The 17500-nt window shown below is 38.9% G+C and overlaps 2 protein-coding genes across 4 annotated transcripts in view; both read right to left on the bottom strand.

Moving 5' to 3' along the window:
* Nucleotides 1–989, bottom strand: part of LOC137983082 (galactose-3-O-sulfotransferase 3-like) — a 5329-nt gene extending 4340 nt beyond the window's left edge. Inside the window, exons 1-2 of the mRNA XM_068830269.1 lie at nucleotides 822–989; nucleotides 476–697 (exon numbers count right to left, since the gene is read on the bottom strand). Coding sequence (XP_068686370.1) covers nucleotides 476–697; nucleotides 822–931 — 332 coding nt within the window. The 5' untranslated portion in view covers nucleotides 932–989. The remainder of the gene's footprint in view (nucleotides 1–475; nucleotides 698–821) is intronic.
* A 2396-nt stretch (nucleotides 990–3385) lies between these two features.
* Nucleotides 3386–17500, bottom strand: part of LOC137982884 (argininosuccinate lyase-like) — a 30706-nt gene continuing 16591 nt past the window's right edge. The window contains exons 12-21 of one of the 3 annotated variants that reach the window (XM_068830049.1): nucleotides 17289–17394; nucleotides 15833–15904; nucleotides 15467–15551; nucleotides 14310–14336; nucleotides 13817–13849; nucleotides 13329–13412; nucleotides 13022–13102; nucleotides 7775–7881; nucleotides 6307–6467; nucleotides 3386–4718 (exon numbers count right to left, since the gene is read on the bottom strand). In XM_068830049.1, coding sequence (XP_068686150.1) covers nucleotides 6308–6467; nucleotides 7775–7881; nucleotides 13022–13102; nucleotides 13329–13412; nucleotides 13817–13849; nucleotides 14310–14336; nucleotides 15467–15551; nucleotides 15833–15904; nucleotides 17289–17394 — 755 coding nt within the window. In that variant the 3' untranslated portion in view covers nucleotides 3386–4718; nucleotide 6307. Of the gene's footprint in view, nucleotides 4719–4738; nucleotides 6468–7774; nucleotides 7882–13021; nucleotides 13103–13328; nucleotides 13413–13816; nucleotides 13850–14309; nucleotides 14337–15466; nucleotides 15552–15832; nucleotides 15905–17288; nucleotides 17395–17500 lie in introns of those variants that run through there. The other 2 variants (XM_068830050.1, XM_068830048.1) reach the window with 2 other exon arrangements.

Raw genomic sequence — 17500 nt, forward strand, 5'->3', positions numbered from 1 at the left:
CATGTACCTGTTATTTTAATGGCCTCCTGTAGCTCTGACTAGTCTCCTATAGCTTGTCTGAACTGGTGACTAGAAGGTTGCAAATTTGACTCCTGCAGTGAATCACTCAGGTTTTTTGCCAAGCATCCCTCGGTCACCATTAAAGTAAAATACATCCTTTCCGATATAATTGTTTAGTTAAGAAGAAAGGATGGTGAAAATACCCCTCCCATCGCAAGCATGAGCCACAGCTCTATTCATAATAACTATTATCATGAAGGTTTAAACCGCCTCTCCAGAACATGAAAACACTCAAAATCTGCATGCCAGCTACTGTAGCCATGCAGATTGTCAGTGGGCACTTCCTAGAGGTACCAATGCTACTTGCAATCGAGTTGAAAAAAAAAAGCAGAAGTGAGTTTAAAAGAGCCGAGTGTAAAACCTGCATGATTTGTGATGCAGACCGTGAAAACGAAAACCAAGAGCCCTTACGTACCTTGCGTGACTGCATAACACGTTGGGCCTCTCATGGTCATAAGTATCCACAAAGCTGATTTGAAAGCTCCACGGCCAGAAAAACGAATATATCTGCTTTTTTGGTAACGCCACTGTTAAATGTCTGCTCTTTGCAAATCTGAACAACATGTTAGCTACAGAACTTCCACCAGTCTTGTGCGTCTTCAGAAATAAAATATTATCTACAGGGTAACAAGTGTTCCTGAAAAGAAATAACCATAACTTGACCCTTTGGCCCTATTTTTCCAACCCTTCCCGTGATGTGAGGAAAAAGCTTAAAACGAACAGCTGAATGGAGAACACAGCATATTTATAGTTCTACAAACCTTTTCAGGCTTCTATAAACAGATACAGCCGCAAACGTTATTAGGACAAAGGCTGCAAAAGCCACGATGGAAAATTTCTTCATACGACAAAGTTCTCGGAGCCTCATCATTCAAATCACAAGGCCAAGGACAAGGCTGCCAACACGTCTGCCATAATTGATGCCATGTAACCGGGAAAGACTGGGCACAGGCAAAGGAGTAGAAGCCAGGGGCCCGTTTCCCCAAGAACTTTCGAGCCCGAAAAGCCATTTGTGAAACTGCAAACCGCTTGTTTTGGAAAGCCGATCTTTTAACATGTTTTCAAGCTAACTAAAAAAAAGATGTCTGTTAAGTTTGACGACATAAATCCTCTCCGTTCTTGAGATACAAAAGGAATTTTGACACCCGAAAATGCCCTCGAGACTTTCGAGAAACGGGCCCCAGGGCCCGGTCGTTCAAAAGCCGAATTAACGCCAATCCCAGAAAAATAAGGATTTTATTTCTCTACTCCCAAATGCTGTTCAACGCTGATATTCGGTAAGACATTACATTATAAGAAGTCAAATCTTGAAAAACAAAAATAAGCAAAAGAAACTTTCACCAAAAAGTTAAAAGCATAAAACAATACTTTACGCTAATCCTGGATTAAGTTAATCGGCTTTCGAACAACCGGGCCCAGGTGGGGAGTGGAAGAGTCTTTTCTCCCTTGGAAAATGAAATGTTCATCACGACGGCTTAGAGTTGAATGGGACCAAAACGGAGACTGGGAGCCTAGACAAGGATGACAATGACGACTACGAGAACGTCATTTACTACTATTTTCATAATTCTATGGAATATTACCATCAAGCACCAAGCGCCAAAGTGCGTTTTGGCTTCCATCAATCAAATTGCCGAACATAGCCGGGGCGATCGACGCCGCCTAAGGAAAGTGAATAGGAGTTTTTGTTTGGTTCACAGTTCGAACACCATTATGATATGTTTTTTGAAATTCTTCAGTAAAAGGATTCGCACAGATTCCATCGCTTTCCATGGGCGTTGAGTTCGAATGTACGAATATACCGTGGGAACCAAAGATGCTGATTAGTGGGTTGTCACGCATCAATATTGATTTCGTCATCTGTGGTTGGCGTCGGAAGTTTGATTGATGGAAGCCAAAACGCAGTTTGGCCGTTGGCGCTTGAAGATGAATTCCGCAGAAGCATAGCACGATTATTCCAAGACGTTCAACTTGAAAAGTGTATGGCAAAATTCGAGGAAAAAGATTGTTATCATCGCTGTGGTTGTTTGGGAAGAAAACCGAACACCTATAGGACTCCTATAGTAGGGTGCTAACGTCCTACACATAACTGAAGTTTGGAAAATTTACGACGCTGTCCGGACAAGGACGGCAAAAAGTTTGCCAGAGTATAAAACGCACGTGCAGGGCCCTGGTCTGTAAAGTCGTTGTTTTTATCCATTGAACCCATTGTTTGGCGACTAGTATTTTTTAAAGGTCACAGGTCATTGTTTTACCAATACAGAAAGTATCCTAAACATGGGTTAAGGCTAACCTTAGGCCTAAGGTTAGCTTTTATGAATATGATACTTTCTTTATTAAGGGCTGTCAACACCCAAACTCTTCAACTGTTGGAACTGACAGGGATGGGATGACACTTGTGACGTCATTTATGATGACGTCATATTGCGTCTTTGACGCAAAAAGAAAGTACACTGTCACACAACCTAGGTAAAAGTCAAAAAACGCGCGAAAAAGTTTCCATTTGCATTGCAAAAATTGATTTGATTGGTTTATTTCGGACCAATCACATTATTGCTCAAATTACAATCCGTCCCGATTTATCTGGAGATTTCAGATCGTAATCGATTCTGCCCAAAATCTGGAGTCTCCCGGATTATCCGGGAGAGTTGACATCCCTGTCAGTAAAACAATGACCTGTAACCTGTAAGAAAATACAAACCGATTTTTTAGTGGCATTCTCGTAGCCGTCGTCGTTCTTCAGTGATTAAGCTCGTTAATACCATCATGACAAGCGGGCTTCGGATGTACCAGAGGTTTTTGAAAGATACGACTTTGGAAGTAAAAGCCATTCTTTCACCTTTCGCCTGAGCAGACTATACAATGACCATATTCGTGTTCCCAGTATTGGACCAGAAATAGCTTGCAATGGAGGCTAATGCGGGGAAATCTCTTGAATGCAAAATCTTTTTAGTCTATTCCCCCGCATTACACTCCATTTGCAAGCTAGTTCCAGTCCAATACTGAGAATACGACTATGGTCCAATGTTACATTTGCCTGGTTTGGCTGGACAGAGTTTCACCCTAAAAATATTAACCTTCGCCCCTGTGGGGGTTGACTATTGAATATGAAAATCGGCTGGTGTTAGAATGCGTAAAATCTTTTGGGATATTTAAGTATTACCACAGTAAAAAGATTGAATGACGTTTCGTGCATTAGCCCTTGGTCAGAGCGAATTGAAGAATTGTGGGTTGTTTGAGGTGAATTCAACTGGCTCTGACTGGAAGGGCTGACGCTCGAAACATCGTAGGCTGACAAGGTTAGGGTTAAGGTTAATTTTATTGTTTCTTACGATGATAAAAATATTTACCTTTATCAACTCTATTGATAAAACCAAATTTTCTGGTTTCATTCCCCACCGACACGCACAGTACCATGGGATAACGCTGAAATTAACGTTTTACCCAAAGAAGAAACTTGATTTAGGTGATTCCTTGCCTGTTACCTGCAGATACCAAGCAACTTCTCAAAACAAAGAGGAAAGGCTAAATGAAAGTACGTTCATGTTTTCAACAAATACAGTCTGTGCAGTAGCCTACCGTTTACCGTTCTCGAAAACCCGACGCTAATTCTCCCTACTTTCTCTAGAATTTCATCCCTTCAAAAAATCTATAGTTTTTACGTGCCGCTCTCATGAACGGGTGGGAAGGGGGGAGAGAGTGAATTAATCCAAAATGTTTTGTTTCATTACTGTTAAACTACTCAAGAGATTTTTTGTAAGTGATAGCCTGATCTGTACAGATTCTTGAAAAAAAAAGATTTTTGTGAATGATGTTTAAAACTGTTATGCCGTAAGGCGAATGAAATTAAGATCAATTTCGAAATTTCACCAGTGCTATATCGTTTGAATATCACCTCAATCAGGCTATTATTTGTTTTTGCGACTTCGCATTATGATAACGATTATTTTCCTGCACATTCAGGTATTTTGAATTTGGCTTGTATATCTCCAATTGCTAGCTGGTAGTAGGATAAATAATGAAATGGAACTGGAACTTATTTTTGCGGATCAAGAACCATCCGCAAAATCCGTTTGCAGGCGCGTAGCGTGGTCATTTTTTCAAGTACGCACAAGTACATATGATCTAGAAACCTAAGTAAACTAAGCGAAAAATACTGCGTTCTTTATTTCTTGTTCGAAATGGTTGTGTTAATACAAGCAAAGAACAAAGCGTCTTGCCCTTATTTTGAGCAAACCTGGCGCAAACAAAATATTGTTTTGGTTGCGCTAGTGTGACTGGTATTGTCAACAACGTTCTCGGAACGTTAGAGTTAGGGTTAGGGTTCATTATAAATGCAGCTTATCCGAGTAAGCCTGAGACTCCTGCGCTGCCTATTAATTGACCTCCGAACAAACGTATTCAATTCTCAAACTATTGAGTCTTTGACGTCATTTTCTCCTCGATCCAGAAGTTAGTAATGGCGGACCATTAAATAGGAAAATTTCACTTAAAATAAACAATTGTCTTTTTCAAGTCAAGGCTTAAATCTTGGATCACTTGAAATCCAAAGAAAAGGAAGAATTAAGTTTTTGGTCAGTGGCACTTTAACAATATGGCAATTAGGACAATCCAAAGCGATGGCTGCCGTCACTTCAAGAATGACACGGAAGTCGTGGCTAGATGGGAAGAAAAAGAGTTAATTTTTTCATTATTTATTTATTACAATTTAGCTGCTAGTTACAAATAAAATCTTTTTGAAAGAAATAAAATGAAAGTAGCATTAAATCAGTGCGGCCAAGACGTCTCGGATTTAACTCTAGCCTCAGGTTGCATTGCTTCATGAGTTAAGGTGGATCAAAGCCGTCTCAACACCTTTGAGAATCAGAGCCACCTTAAAAAAAACCACAGGTTTAAGGTGGCTCTGAATCCGCTGTACACTTCGCAGGAAGTTTCATCTTGGACTTCTGATCACTTTCCAGCGATAAAAAATGGGTGTTGTTTTTAGATATGAGCAACTAAAGCCAAAATTAAGGGTTTTATTGCAGGGCTATCCCGTTGCCGCGGAGAATTTTCAGCAATATTGGTGTTTCCTACCACAACGTTGCTACTACGTGATACAGCGTTGTAGTGTCAAACCTCCTAATAACGTTACTTAAAAAGCGTTGCAACTGGTTTGAGCCACCTTAAATGGTCCTTCCCTTCAAAGTCAGACCAGAAAAGTTTCCCGCCGAAATAACCGCTTTGTCTTATTTTCGATACAAACACTTCTGTAAACTTTTGTAACAAAATGATACCCCTTTACCACGTGGAATAAGTTTCGTTATTTAAAAAACTGTCAAATATATATCTTCTCCTCTAAGAGAGTCTAATGTTAACTTTCCTAAAGTAAAATAAATGATTTTCAATTTAATTCCTGAGAAAGGGATTACTTGATATGTAAGAACAGTAGTGTGAATTATCCTCTCCGACAGAACTTTTACACCTTACTGAAACCAAAATGCATTATAGTACAAGAGAAAAAAGTTATCTTTCTATATTGACTTGCAAATCACTGCTGAAACGATTTCTTTTATCGCAGTTGTACTTGGATGTTAACTCCAATAATTATTGGAGTAAATACTGCTCACTCCTTAATCTGGATGACCACTTTTCACGCAGAACCTACATTAAGTGTAATAGAAACCTGTCGGTTTTCATGGTATTTATTAAGGGTCAATTTTCTGCCGTGTTGTGCGTCCGTATTCCTTCAGGTTGCGGGTAGAATGAAAACAGGACGCCCAATGTCCAACCTAGACACACATACATCCTAGTTTAGTGCTAAACTTCAATTCAACAGTTGGCAAGTAAGGCTAAATGCCTGTAGAGTTCAGTTGTCTCTTTTCAGCTTTCTAAATGACACATTGATGCATTCACTCTAATTTCATTGTCTGATCAGTTATCCTGCCATGACAGGCTAAACCCTGACAAGTATCCCATAAGGTAATTTTTACATCCTGTACACTACAAATTCCTCACTCTCCATGACCCTGTTGCTTCTCTTTTAGTACTAATGGTAGCTCATAACCCTGCCCTCTTGTAGAGAAATCGTGTGACAGTTAATGCCGCCGGCATTGATTCGAAAGCACTAAATAAAAGTTAACTGGATATTTTAATACATCTTGGAGGCCTGTGAAATGACGTCCGCACTTGTCCAGAAAGGACCAATGCACACGGTCCATTAATGGTTTGTTTAACTCAGACTGCAAAAACTATTAGTGTGTTTACCCTAAACTGGAAGATCACTCTCTTTGTAGTAATCCAACCATTCCTGTAATTTGTTGATTTGCTGCTCAACAGAACTTTTAGCCGTTCCTCCTTCTGCTGTATATTGTTCAACACTGTGCTCATAATCCCACACCTCACTGACATCTGCGTCAAAGAGCAGGCTGCTCACAAAAAAGAGACAAATGACAAAACAGGTTACAGAAGGTAATATAACATACTTATCTGTCCCTGATGATTATCACTGATTAGGTAAACTATGAAATCAATGTCAGTCATTTCAGGTTAAAGATCTTCAAGTGTAAGCAAGGTTTGTCTTTGTATATCATTTTTTCATATTATTTCAATACATGTAAGACATTTGCAAATTAATAAAATTGCCTTACTGCCAAATAAGCCAAACAAGTCCAACCCACTGGGAAATAGATGGCTCCTGTGATTTGGATAAGAAGAAAATGGAATGCTTTTGTGTAGTTCCACAGACCAGCCATTCTAGTTCAACATGTGTCTGTCATTTATCTCCCATTCATCCTGGTTTTTCTTGCTTCTCTAGTGGAGTTCTTTTTTGTCTAACGTCTGTCATCAAGGTTAGGTTTTGCCACATAAGATCTCTGATGAGCAATTAACTGCAATCTCTCTTGGGGGGGGGGGGGGGTGTGTACAAAGATCTTTTAAATAATGATTAACAATAAATTAAGCTGGACGTATAATTTGAATACAAATAGAAGCAAACAAGAGACAAACCAAATACACCTATGAACACTGAAAATGTTTCTACAAACAGTGAATATTGGCAAAGGCGTTGTCTCAATTTATACTACTTTGCCAATGATTTATCATTCCCTTAGCAAGCCCTGCGACAGGGTACTAGAATTGAAATGAGTACTGAATGGCCAATGGCACATAAGTGGAAGTAGCCCATATCACACAGATAATTGTCAGAATGGGCGAACCCAAAAGCTGAATATAAACCAACCTACCAAGATCGTTGGAAAGCCATATAAGTTTAACATTGTAAAGTTGGTTAAATAATGTGAAAAAGTACTTTGCTATTGATGTTGTAGGAAATCTCAGCAAAATCAATGAAATCATTGATGGGAACTGATAGCTTGTAACAATGCTACAAATCAAAGAGCCCCTGTTGTAGACAATTATAAAGGAAGTGGCCACCATGATCCCAAATTAGAATCTCATTAAAAATAGTTCGCTCCATATCAAGAGGGTTACAAAATTTCATAGCAAATAAAGAAAAAGAATGACCTCTTGAATGCCGGACACAGTGTGTGGCACCCAGGACTCCCATGCTCTATGCTGCTCAGATCAACATGGATCCCATTCAGAGCATTTAAATCTCCATCCCTGGTTGCCTTGACAAATGATGTCATTCAGATTGGTGAAATTGTGTCAACAAAAAGACCATACACCAACACACTGAAAGAGACAAATGCCTAAATGTCTCCGATGTCCATACCTGATTTCTTTCAAGTCTTGCACAGAGAGTGCATTCAATGGACAGCCTTTATCTTCGGCAGCCTGAGTGGCAATTCCAGACAAACCATGAGCCTCACGAAAGGGTACCTACAAATTGATTCAATATTTCTTAGGCTGATCTACCCAATTAACAACCAATTAACAAGTTACAGGAACAGATTACCCACCAGACCCATGGAGAAAAATAGAGCGACAAAAGGTACGTGCTTCAATGCAGTGCTTAAATCAACATTTCTAAGGCTGATCTACCCGATTATAACCTGCTTTTTAGTTATGTAGCTCATTATTTTAATGTCTCTTTTACATATATAAACATTTTTCAGAAGCATCCGACAAATTAATTGCTTAAAAAACACTCTCTGTAAACTTATACTTGAACACAAGAGAAAAGACAAGTTTTAAACAACACCTATATTTCGGTGGCAAACAGCTACCTTCATCAGGGTGAATGACCGTTACACCCTCAAGCGTTCTTACGTGATAATAGCGAGCTTACGCAACAGGACGGCTGGAAGACTAAGGACGGCAGAATGGCGAAAAAATGTCGCGCGAGACTGTGCATTCCCGATCTTACGCGACATTTTTTCGTCATTTAGCCGTCCTGAGTCTTCCAGCCGTCCTGTTGCGTAAGCTCGCTAATAATACAAAAGTGAGGTAACAAATCATGCGCGCGAGAAATAACGAAAACATCTGTGTTCGTACATGATAAAATAAGCTGCAAAAAATGCCTACCGAATCCGACCCTTGCGACGGTTCTGGCTATATAAAAAAGCCATTCTCGTTAAGACCCCATGATCGGATGGTTTGAAGTCCATAAGCCCACTGGCCTTCCTTTCCCAAAAGATCATTCACTAGCATTAGACACTTTATCTATCAACTGAATAGACATATCATCCAGCCCGCAATGTCCCTGTGAGCAGAAATGCCCGTAGATTAAGTCATTTACATCTCTGTCTTCCGGTACAATACGCGAGTGTCTTCTAATCCTACCCTTGTGGTTATTAACCCTAAGCCTAAAATTGGTTGTTGTCGACTCTTCATATTGTTTAACGCAACTTTTACATGAAATGTGATACACGACATTACTGCTGTTACAATCCAAATTATAATGAATGTCGTACGTTTTCCAGTAACATTACTTGTAAATTTGTTTCCAAATTTCAGAAAACTGTCATCCCTGCATATCTGGCATACCGACGACCCACAACTACTGCTACCTTCAGCTTTAATCATCTGTTTTTGAACTTCAGCCCGAACCAGATAGTCCTTCAGGCTCTTTGGTTTCCTAAAAGCCAACATCGGAATCTCCCTAATCGCCTTTCCACATTTTTCAGACAAGTGGAGCATGGGATGTAGATCCGCCAATGGTCGGCAGTCCCGGATGGTACGTAACAATAAATGGCGTCTTAGTACTATTTCTCTTTGTCGATTCTGTAGCTGGAGTCAACAATTCTTCCCTTGATAACCGTTTCGCTCTCTGGACTTGCTGCTTAACAAATCCCCCCTTGCAACCTCGTGTGCACAAGAAACCTGTTAACTCTGTTGCTCGTTGATCAAACAGTTCATCCGATGAACATATCCGTCGCAACCTAAGAGCCTGGGCATACGGGATGCTTCTCTTACGTCCTGGAGGGTGGCATGAACGGAAATCTAGATACTGATGCTAATCGGTAGGCTTAACGAAGAGATCTGTGGTGAAGTTGCCATGATCACTAATAATCGTAACATCCAAGTGATTAACGCTCTTGTGTGACCAGTCCCAAGTAAACTTGATAGTGTCATGAGCACTATTAAGATATGACAAAAAAACCTTCAGCTGCTCCTCGCCTTCCGTCCAAATCATAAAGATATCGTCAATATATGTAAGCCATGTGTGCGGTTTCTTGTGATACCCATCAGGAAGACTATTCTCTAATCTGTCCATAAATATTTTGGCATAACTTGCCGCCATCCTTGTTTCTATGGCAGTACCCAATTTCTGAAGAAAATGATGTCCATTGAATTCAAAGTTATTGTTCTTTTAAACAAGCTCTGCTAATTCCACTATCCTGTCGGTGGGAATCTCTGCACTTCATCTATTATTCAAGGATTCGCGAATAGCCTGAAGCCCCTCTTCATGGGGTATGTGGGGATACAGTCCAACAACATCAATAGTAAAAAGAATAGCTCCGTCTGGTAACCTTCCAATCTGCATTAACTTTCGAAGCAGATCATTAGGATCCTTCACATAGGATTTAACACTAGGGACCAACGCTTTCAAGTGCGAGTCTACAAATTGCGAGATCCTTTCAGTAGGTGTGCCACAACCAGAAATGACAGGGTGGCCTGGGCAACCCCTTTTATGAAGTTTTGGAAGTAAGTAAAATCTGCCACCTTTCACATCACCAGCAGGAGAAAGATAATCTACTGCGTTGTCATCAATAAAACCATCCACTCCCAACTTCACCACAGCAGCGGTTACTTTCAATCTCATCTCTTCTGTTGGATCGTCAGATACCGGAATGTACACATGTCGGTCCTTGAGCTAGCGCATGCTCTCCGCTATATACCTGTCTTTATCCATGATCACAGCTCCTGAACCCTTATCAGCCTCCTTGGTAACGATATCATCACATTCCCTGAGGTTTTCCAACGCCCGTTGTTCTTCTCGACTAAGGTTTCTGTTCAATCGTGCGTATGATCTTGCATTTAAATCACTTTCCAAAATTTCTCTAGCTCCTGTAAGTACGCCTCCAAAGCTAACTCTCTGTTTTTGTCGGGGCACCAAGAAGAGTTGTTTTTAAAGACAGGAGCTTCAGAAAAATCACCTGCACCTGCGTCTTGAACGTCCTTTTTGAGAGCATACATATCAATTTCCTCATATAAGATTTTCTTTTTAATAGTTTCAAACAGCAATCCGTGCGTTTTATGCTTGAATGTTTTTCGGAGTCAATCAATATTCGGCGGCCACAGTGCTCGCGAGCCAGTATCAAATTATACCGTAAGAACTGGCTCTTTGTGATCAAGAACTTTACTACACTAGCAGGTATATTTGGCGGGGTATTCCCTTACGATATCCATTAAATTCACACGGTTTTGAGGAGTGTCCTCATTGCCACAATCGTACTCGGACGCCATTTTCATATACTTACCTCTAATTCGTCAAAACGTATCACGTGCACAAAAATATCGTCGGTTGATCGCAAACAATCATCAACAGTTTACGACTTTGTTTCCATATCGTTGTTTCCTCGCTTTTGCATTGCTACTCGTTGCCAACAAAACGTAACAATAGAAAATTTTCTATCTCTTGCGTCTTGTTTGCGATTATGGGCAATTGGGATGGGATGAACGTAAAAGGTGTTTCCATTTACGCAAACTGTTTGTGATCAAGCTCTCGGAGGGTGCTTGCGATTGTTTGCGACAGAGTTACGCGCATATGGAAAATAGCAGCAGAGAAATTCCGCATGATTTCACTCGTGATTAATCGTTCGTAACGTGGCGTGGGGAAACTGTAATCTGCGTTGGTTTCCTCTTCAATTTTTTTTTCAACTTATCTTGTTCCAAGGCAGTAAATTCTATAGAATCCGCTCACAGTTTCTGTTGTTAGTTTCTATTCTCTCCTTTTGCCTTATCCATAAGAAATAATTTTCATTTTTGTTTTTGTCCAGAACTCCACTTCACAATATTTACTAGCCCCAGTGGCTAGTGGAAGCTCAAAATCAACGAGCCAAAACTGAAATTTCACTAGGTTGTGGCTAGTTGGCTACCGTTAGTATCGAGCCCTGAATTATAACACCAAAGTTAGCCAAATAACATTTTACCACAATTGCTTGTAATCTCGCAATCTGATGGCTAATTTGCAGTTGTCGATAAGAGTCTAGACAACGCTATACGCTTCATGCTCGCGTCAATTTGTCACGCAATGTAATAGCCAATCAGGAAATAAACCAATCAGATTGCGAGAAAGTTATAGACAACGCTTGCTCTTTCTCGTGTCATGATCTTGGTCACTTTCTGAAATAAAATTAACAAATCGAAGGTGGTTCAGCGTTGTCTGTACACTGTGATGACGAATATCGTCCACAACATTGACCACTGTGATGACGAATATCGTTGTCTATATAAAGGGTACAGACAATGCTGAACCATTTTCGATTTGTTCATTAGAAACAAAGCTCACTTGATGATATCAGACGGTAAAATATGCAATTGTTGTCGAAGACCATTACTCGTCGCTTCGAAGATTCCAGATTTTTATTTTTCACCGCCGGTCATGTTTATCCAATTGACTTTCCATTATTGAGGTCTATAAGGGTATTTTTTTTAAAGATCCACTAAAACGCCATTCGCGTTACAATGACTTTCGACGCCATGGCAGGTTAAGTTAAATATTCTACTGTGTCCGTCAGATAAAATCTATGCATTTATAGTACCCCCTAAAACTTACCAAACATACGCGCAGAAGACTCTACACACAAAGACTCTACTTAGCAGGGGAGGGACAGGAAAGACTTTTCATGACATGAATTAAACAAAAATAAAAATTACAAAACGACGAAATCAAACGCAGATTCCGACTGGGTTTGGACTCTACTTAGCAGGGGAGGGACAGGAAAGACTTTTCATGACATGAATTAAACAAAAATAAAAATTACAAAACGACGAAATCAAACGCAGATTCCGACTGGGTTTGGCAACACAGTAACAATTAAATTACAAAAGAGGCTAAGAGCGAAGCAAACATTAACACACTCTTCTCTGGAAAGAATGCCTGCCATTGCCGTTAATCGAATCTACTACATTATCTTGTATTTAGTTTCAGATGCAGACAGAAGCGTCTATGAAGCTCTTGTCAGTAGAATGCATGCCACAAATGGGTACTGAGAGAGCACGACTATGCATAGACATACTGGAGTGGTCTGTTCTCATTACATAGGGCGAGGAGAGGAGTCTGGCACAGTGTGGTGTGCATCTTGCAACAGAAAAATGCAGCAGCTACCTCATGTCTATGTTGAAGTGAATCCACATGTGTTGCAAAGTTTACAGAGGTTGTTGAATGGTCAAGCTAGTTCAGTGCTGCATTTTGATTGGTATTTTATCTCGACCAGAAGATTTACAGGAGTTGAAGGACGTAATTAGGTCAGTTGAAAACAATAACCAGTTCACCGATTTAGTATTCACCTCAATGATTTAAGAGGTGCAAGAGTGCATGGTGATGGGTGGATTATATTTATTATGTACCCACCCCTTTCCGTACTAAGTAATAAGCAAGATCAGTCGCCAACATATCAGAGCTAAGAGCTGCTGACATTTTGTCCTTGTGTAGCTGTTAAAATGACATAAAAGAGGATGTTAGCTTGTTAAAACATGGGTTAACTAGAAGAAACAAATTCATCATTACTGAAACTTTGAATTCAAACGCAGTAGAGAGGTACAACATGGTTTCACAAAAAATGTAGAAAAGGCTGTGTAAAAAAGCAGTGATCCATGCAATAGTAATAGTACATTGTAAGCTTGCACGTGAGTATCACACAAAGCATGACAACATTCACCTGCAAAGTGAGCAATGTTCCTGAAGCCACCTTCAGTAATCCATGTAGTGTGTCACACACATCAAACAGGGGCTCCTTGTCTTCCTAAAAATAAATACCTTTGATTAAATGAGGTCTAGAGCCATTCTATAAGTTACGGAACACCTTATTTTCACAGCAATAATATTTATGCACTTGGGCCCTAAGTTTAATTGGAAAAAAACAAGTAGGAGTTAACTTACAGAAGCCCAAGAAAACTAGGTTATTTAACACAGGTAATAAAAATTGGCGAATCATAACATGCATACTACACCAAATGTCGCAGTCCCTTTTTTTTGTGGAAATCAAAACTGAAAGACCACACCCGTTTTCTCATACACTTAGTTTGCATTATTTTCTCTTGAAAGTTGGTAATATAATGCAGACAAAAAAAAAATGGGTTTGGATGACGATCGGTAATTATTTCAGGATTACTTCTAATATTAGAACATAGAACATAAAACACCAACCTGCAAGTCTTTGTTGTATGTACTTGGTATTCCCTAAGACAAAACAAGGGGAAGAAAATTCAAAATTTCCCCTACATTGAAAAGAATAATTGACAGAGTTAAAAAATGTCCACCAATAAATAATTTGCTTTTTTCTTTTTGAGCTAATTAATCTGACTAGCCTTATTTTACAGAAAAAAGGGTTTTAATAATTAAAAACATTTTTGACACCTGCCTGCCAACAAGGATAGTGAGGCTAATTAGCATGAAAGATGAAAGAGTATGCGTAATTCATCGGCTGCCATTTTTGTATTTGGTTTTGGGTATTTGGTCAAGCTGGACACTTTATACCACTAGCTGGAAGAAACTATATTAATCTAAGGACCCTAAAAGCCAAATCCCATAAAAGCCTGGACACTTCAAATACTAACCTGGGGTAAATAAGACAGACAAGAAAAATATAAATTCTTTTTTAGTTTTAATAAATGGAATGCATAAGAGTTGAAAAATTCACCTTTAATGTCATCTGCATACCTGCAAACTGAAAAAAACAAACAAACAAACAAACTACTGGTATATAAAAACACATGGCCACCTATAACTGGAAAGGGCAGGGATGGCACTAGGATTTTTCAATCTGGGTCCTGGGACCTGCATTTTCGGCCAAATTGGGGTCCCAAGCATTTGTTGGGGGTCCCAAAATCTTGGTGACCCTCTGCGAGAAAAAGAGTATGTTTTAAATTATGAGAAAAAGAGAGTAACCAACTTGGAATTAATATTGACGCATATGTATATGCATAGGACCGGCCGACAAAGGCTTTTTCTAGAGCCGTTACATTCATTCCTGGACAAGAACTCTGTTAATGAAAGAGCACCCTTCCCAAGGGTTTACGCATTACTGGTTTCCTCCCTTAATGGCAATGAACAGTGACGTCTTTTGCTATATATTTGCATTCAGTGACTTGCAGAGTACATTCCTCTGAATAAGACTGCAGAAGGAGGTCGAAAATTTAGTTTTAACCTTTTTAGATGTTTTATACCCCATTTCTTAGAACTTTTACAAACAACAGAATATACTGACAAATCAAAGCAAGTTGTGTGAGTTATTTAAGTCAGTGCCTTGCGTCCTGAGACGCATTAAAATTTCGATCATGCATTTTTTGGATTTTATTTGCGTAAAAATGCATGATTTCTGCGTTAACGCGATCCCTGAAGGGTATATCAAAAAGTGCAAATGACAGAAACATTTTAACACATAACCAACTTAAAAATAGAACAGTAAACAGAACCTTTTTAAAGTTAAAATCTGATTTGCGGTTCCTTTTGGGACATTTAGTTAAATCTTGTTCACTTTGAATAAAACTTGTGGTTAAACTTCTGTGCAATGGATGCATAAAATGGAAAATAACTAAGGATTGAAAGAGCTTTCAAAATGATGACGAACAGCTTTTATTTTCTTGTGATAGCACAGTTATTCAAGATTTTGATTTATGCAAGGTAAAGGACTTGTGACGTCACAAGTCCTCTAATTTGCATAAAACAAAATCTTGAATAAAGGCAACCAAGAGTGCTATCACAATAAAATTAACGCCATTCTTTATCATTTTGAAAGCTCTTTTGAACAAGCTAATAAAAAAAAATAATTCTTGTTCCTTTCTTGTTGAAACTTACTTGGCCAAATATTCTCCCTGCTTTACCTCTGATGAGTTCCAAACTGTCTGCATTCTTTTTCTGTGGCATTAAGCTGCTGCCTGTGCTAAGGTTCCATAAAGGGTTTGGGTCAGGAAGGAGGGAAATATAAATCTACAGTTTCCCAGAAAACAGTTGTAAAAAGCAATGAAAAGGGTTAGGGTGAGACAAATGGATTGAATGAAAATGACCAGTCATATATTCATCATTTCTTAACCTGATGGTTTGCAATCTACCTTTTAATCTAGGTCAGTGTTTCCTTGGAAACTGGAATCCGTTACAAAGTTATACATGATTGTTAAAGATGGCGAGAAGCTTAACCTTGGTTTGATCACCATGGTAGCTAACCTGTAAGCATCAGATAAGGAAACAAATCCAAACTCCCTTGTGGAATACAAAATCATATCTTCTGCCCAGCGACTGTAAAGGTTAAAAAACAAACATTCCCAGAATCATCAGTTGGATTGACGTCTCACACTATAATAATAATCAGTTGGTCTACTAAGTCTCAAGAGGCTAAGCACAAGCACTCTACCAGTGATCATGAAGACATTGCAAATCAATCTAAGTCAGAACAAATCAAATAAAATATCTGCTTTTTTATGAGATGAGAAAGCCAGAGCACCCAGAGAAAACCTCTTGCAACAGAGAAGAGAATCCCAGGAAACATTGGTGGAACACAAAAAAAATTGGTTTTGTCAAATGAGTTGATTAAGGTAAATAACCACCATAAGAAATATTTGTGGGCTGATGTTTCAAGCAAAAGCCCTTCACTTGAAATGTCAGCTTGCAAATCGTTCTTGTGGTGCTTTCCAACAGATGCAGCACCTCAGCTTCTTTAGAAACTAAGCCCCACAATCGTGGAAGGTAAGTGTAGCCACCACCACCCATCCCTGCTCTTCGTTGGGAACTAAAACCTTCCGTCCAAAAGATCTTAGGGGAATGGAAGTCACAGATCCTTTCACACACTACTGTTAGGACAGAAGTTACTTGGTTCTCGGGAAGTGGTCACTTTGAGACATATAGGAAAGTGATGACATTTGTATGGTAAGTGAGCAGGAATTTTATGAATATTTTATCATTTTGTTACTTTATTTGCAAAATCCTTTGAAGTTTCTCCATGAACACGGTTTGATTTAAATTGCAGCAGATTATGTATGTTAAGAATATATTTGAGTGAACCTTTGCATTATGTTAGAAATTTTCTGTTTCACCACATTAGAGTTTAAGAACAAAAACTTTCAAGATTGTTATCAATATTTTAATGTTAGAAATTCCAGTAAGGATTATTATTTCCATGATGCAGATTTAGGTCACACAATCAAAGGCCTGCATGAAAATTTACGTCATGAAAAATCAAGAGAAACCAATAGGAAGAAACCTGGCTTTTGTACAACCCTGCAAGACTGTGATAAATGTCAAGCGAAAAAAAATTGGTAATACACAGTGTGCCCCAAAACGTGGCATTTCATATGTCTCGTATTCAGTGTCACTCCTTTGCATGCAATGAATTTTAGTAATAATATCATAAGCAACTACAGCCAAGCTAAAAATAAATATATGTTTTCTTTTCATATGTTCATTCAGCATTTTTGGCCTACCTAGCTCACTGGGAACCTCACCAATCATAATAATCAGAAGACATTTTGAAAAAAAGTGCAACAAATAATGAAATATTTATCAACATCTGCTCAATTACCTTAATGATATTGTCATGCTTTCCCGAATGTTAGTGACCTTTCCCTAAACCACTTTTGTAGCAGCATTATACCTCTAATCTGGAGTCTGACCAGTATACACTAACCTTAGATGTGTCGATAATAATGATGCCCAAAACAAAAACTCTAATACATAATCTCTATCGCTGACTGCATCCATACTGTTGGCTGTTACAGCTGAGAAGTTTAATTCTAAAAAAATGATTTTGTCTTACTGTTCTATAGTCACAATAATTTTATACAGTTGTATGGGCAATCTATTAAAACAATAATTCTATATTTTCAACCCCCCACCCTC

This window comes from Montipora foliosa, chromosome 13, assembly GCF_036669935.1.
Source record: "Montipora foliosa isolate CH-2021 chromosome 13, ASM3666993v2, whole genome shotgun sequence".
Lineage (NCBI taxonomy): Eukaryota > Metazoa > Cnidaria > Anthozoa > Scleractinia > Acroporidae > Montipora > Montipora foliosa.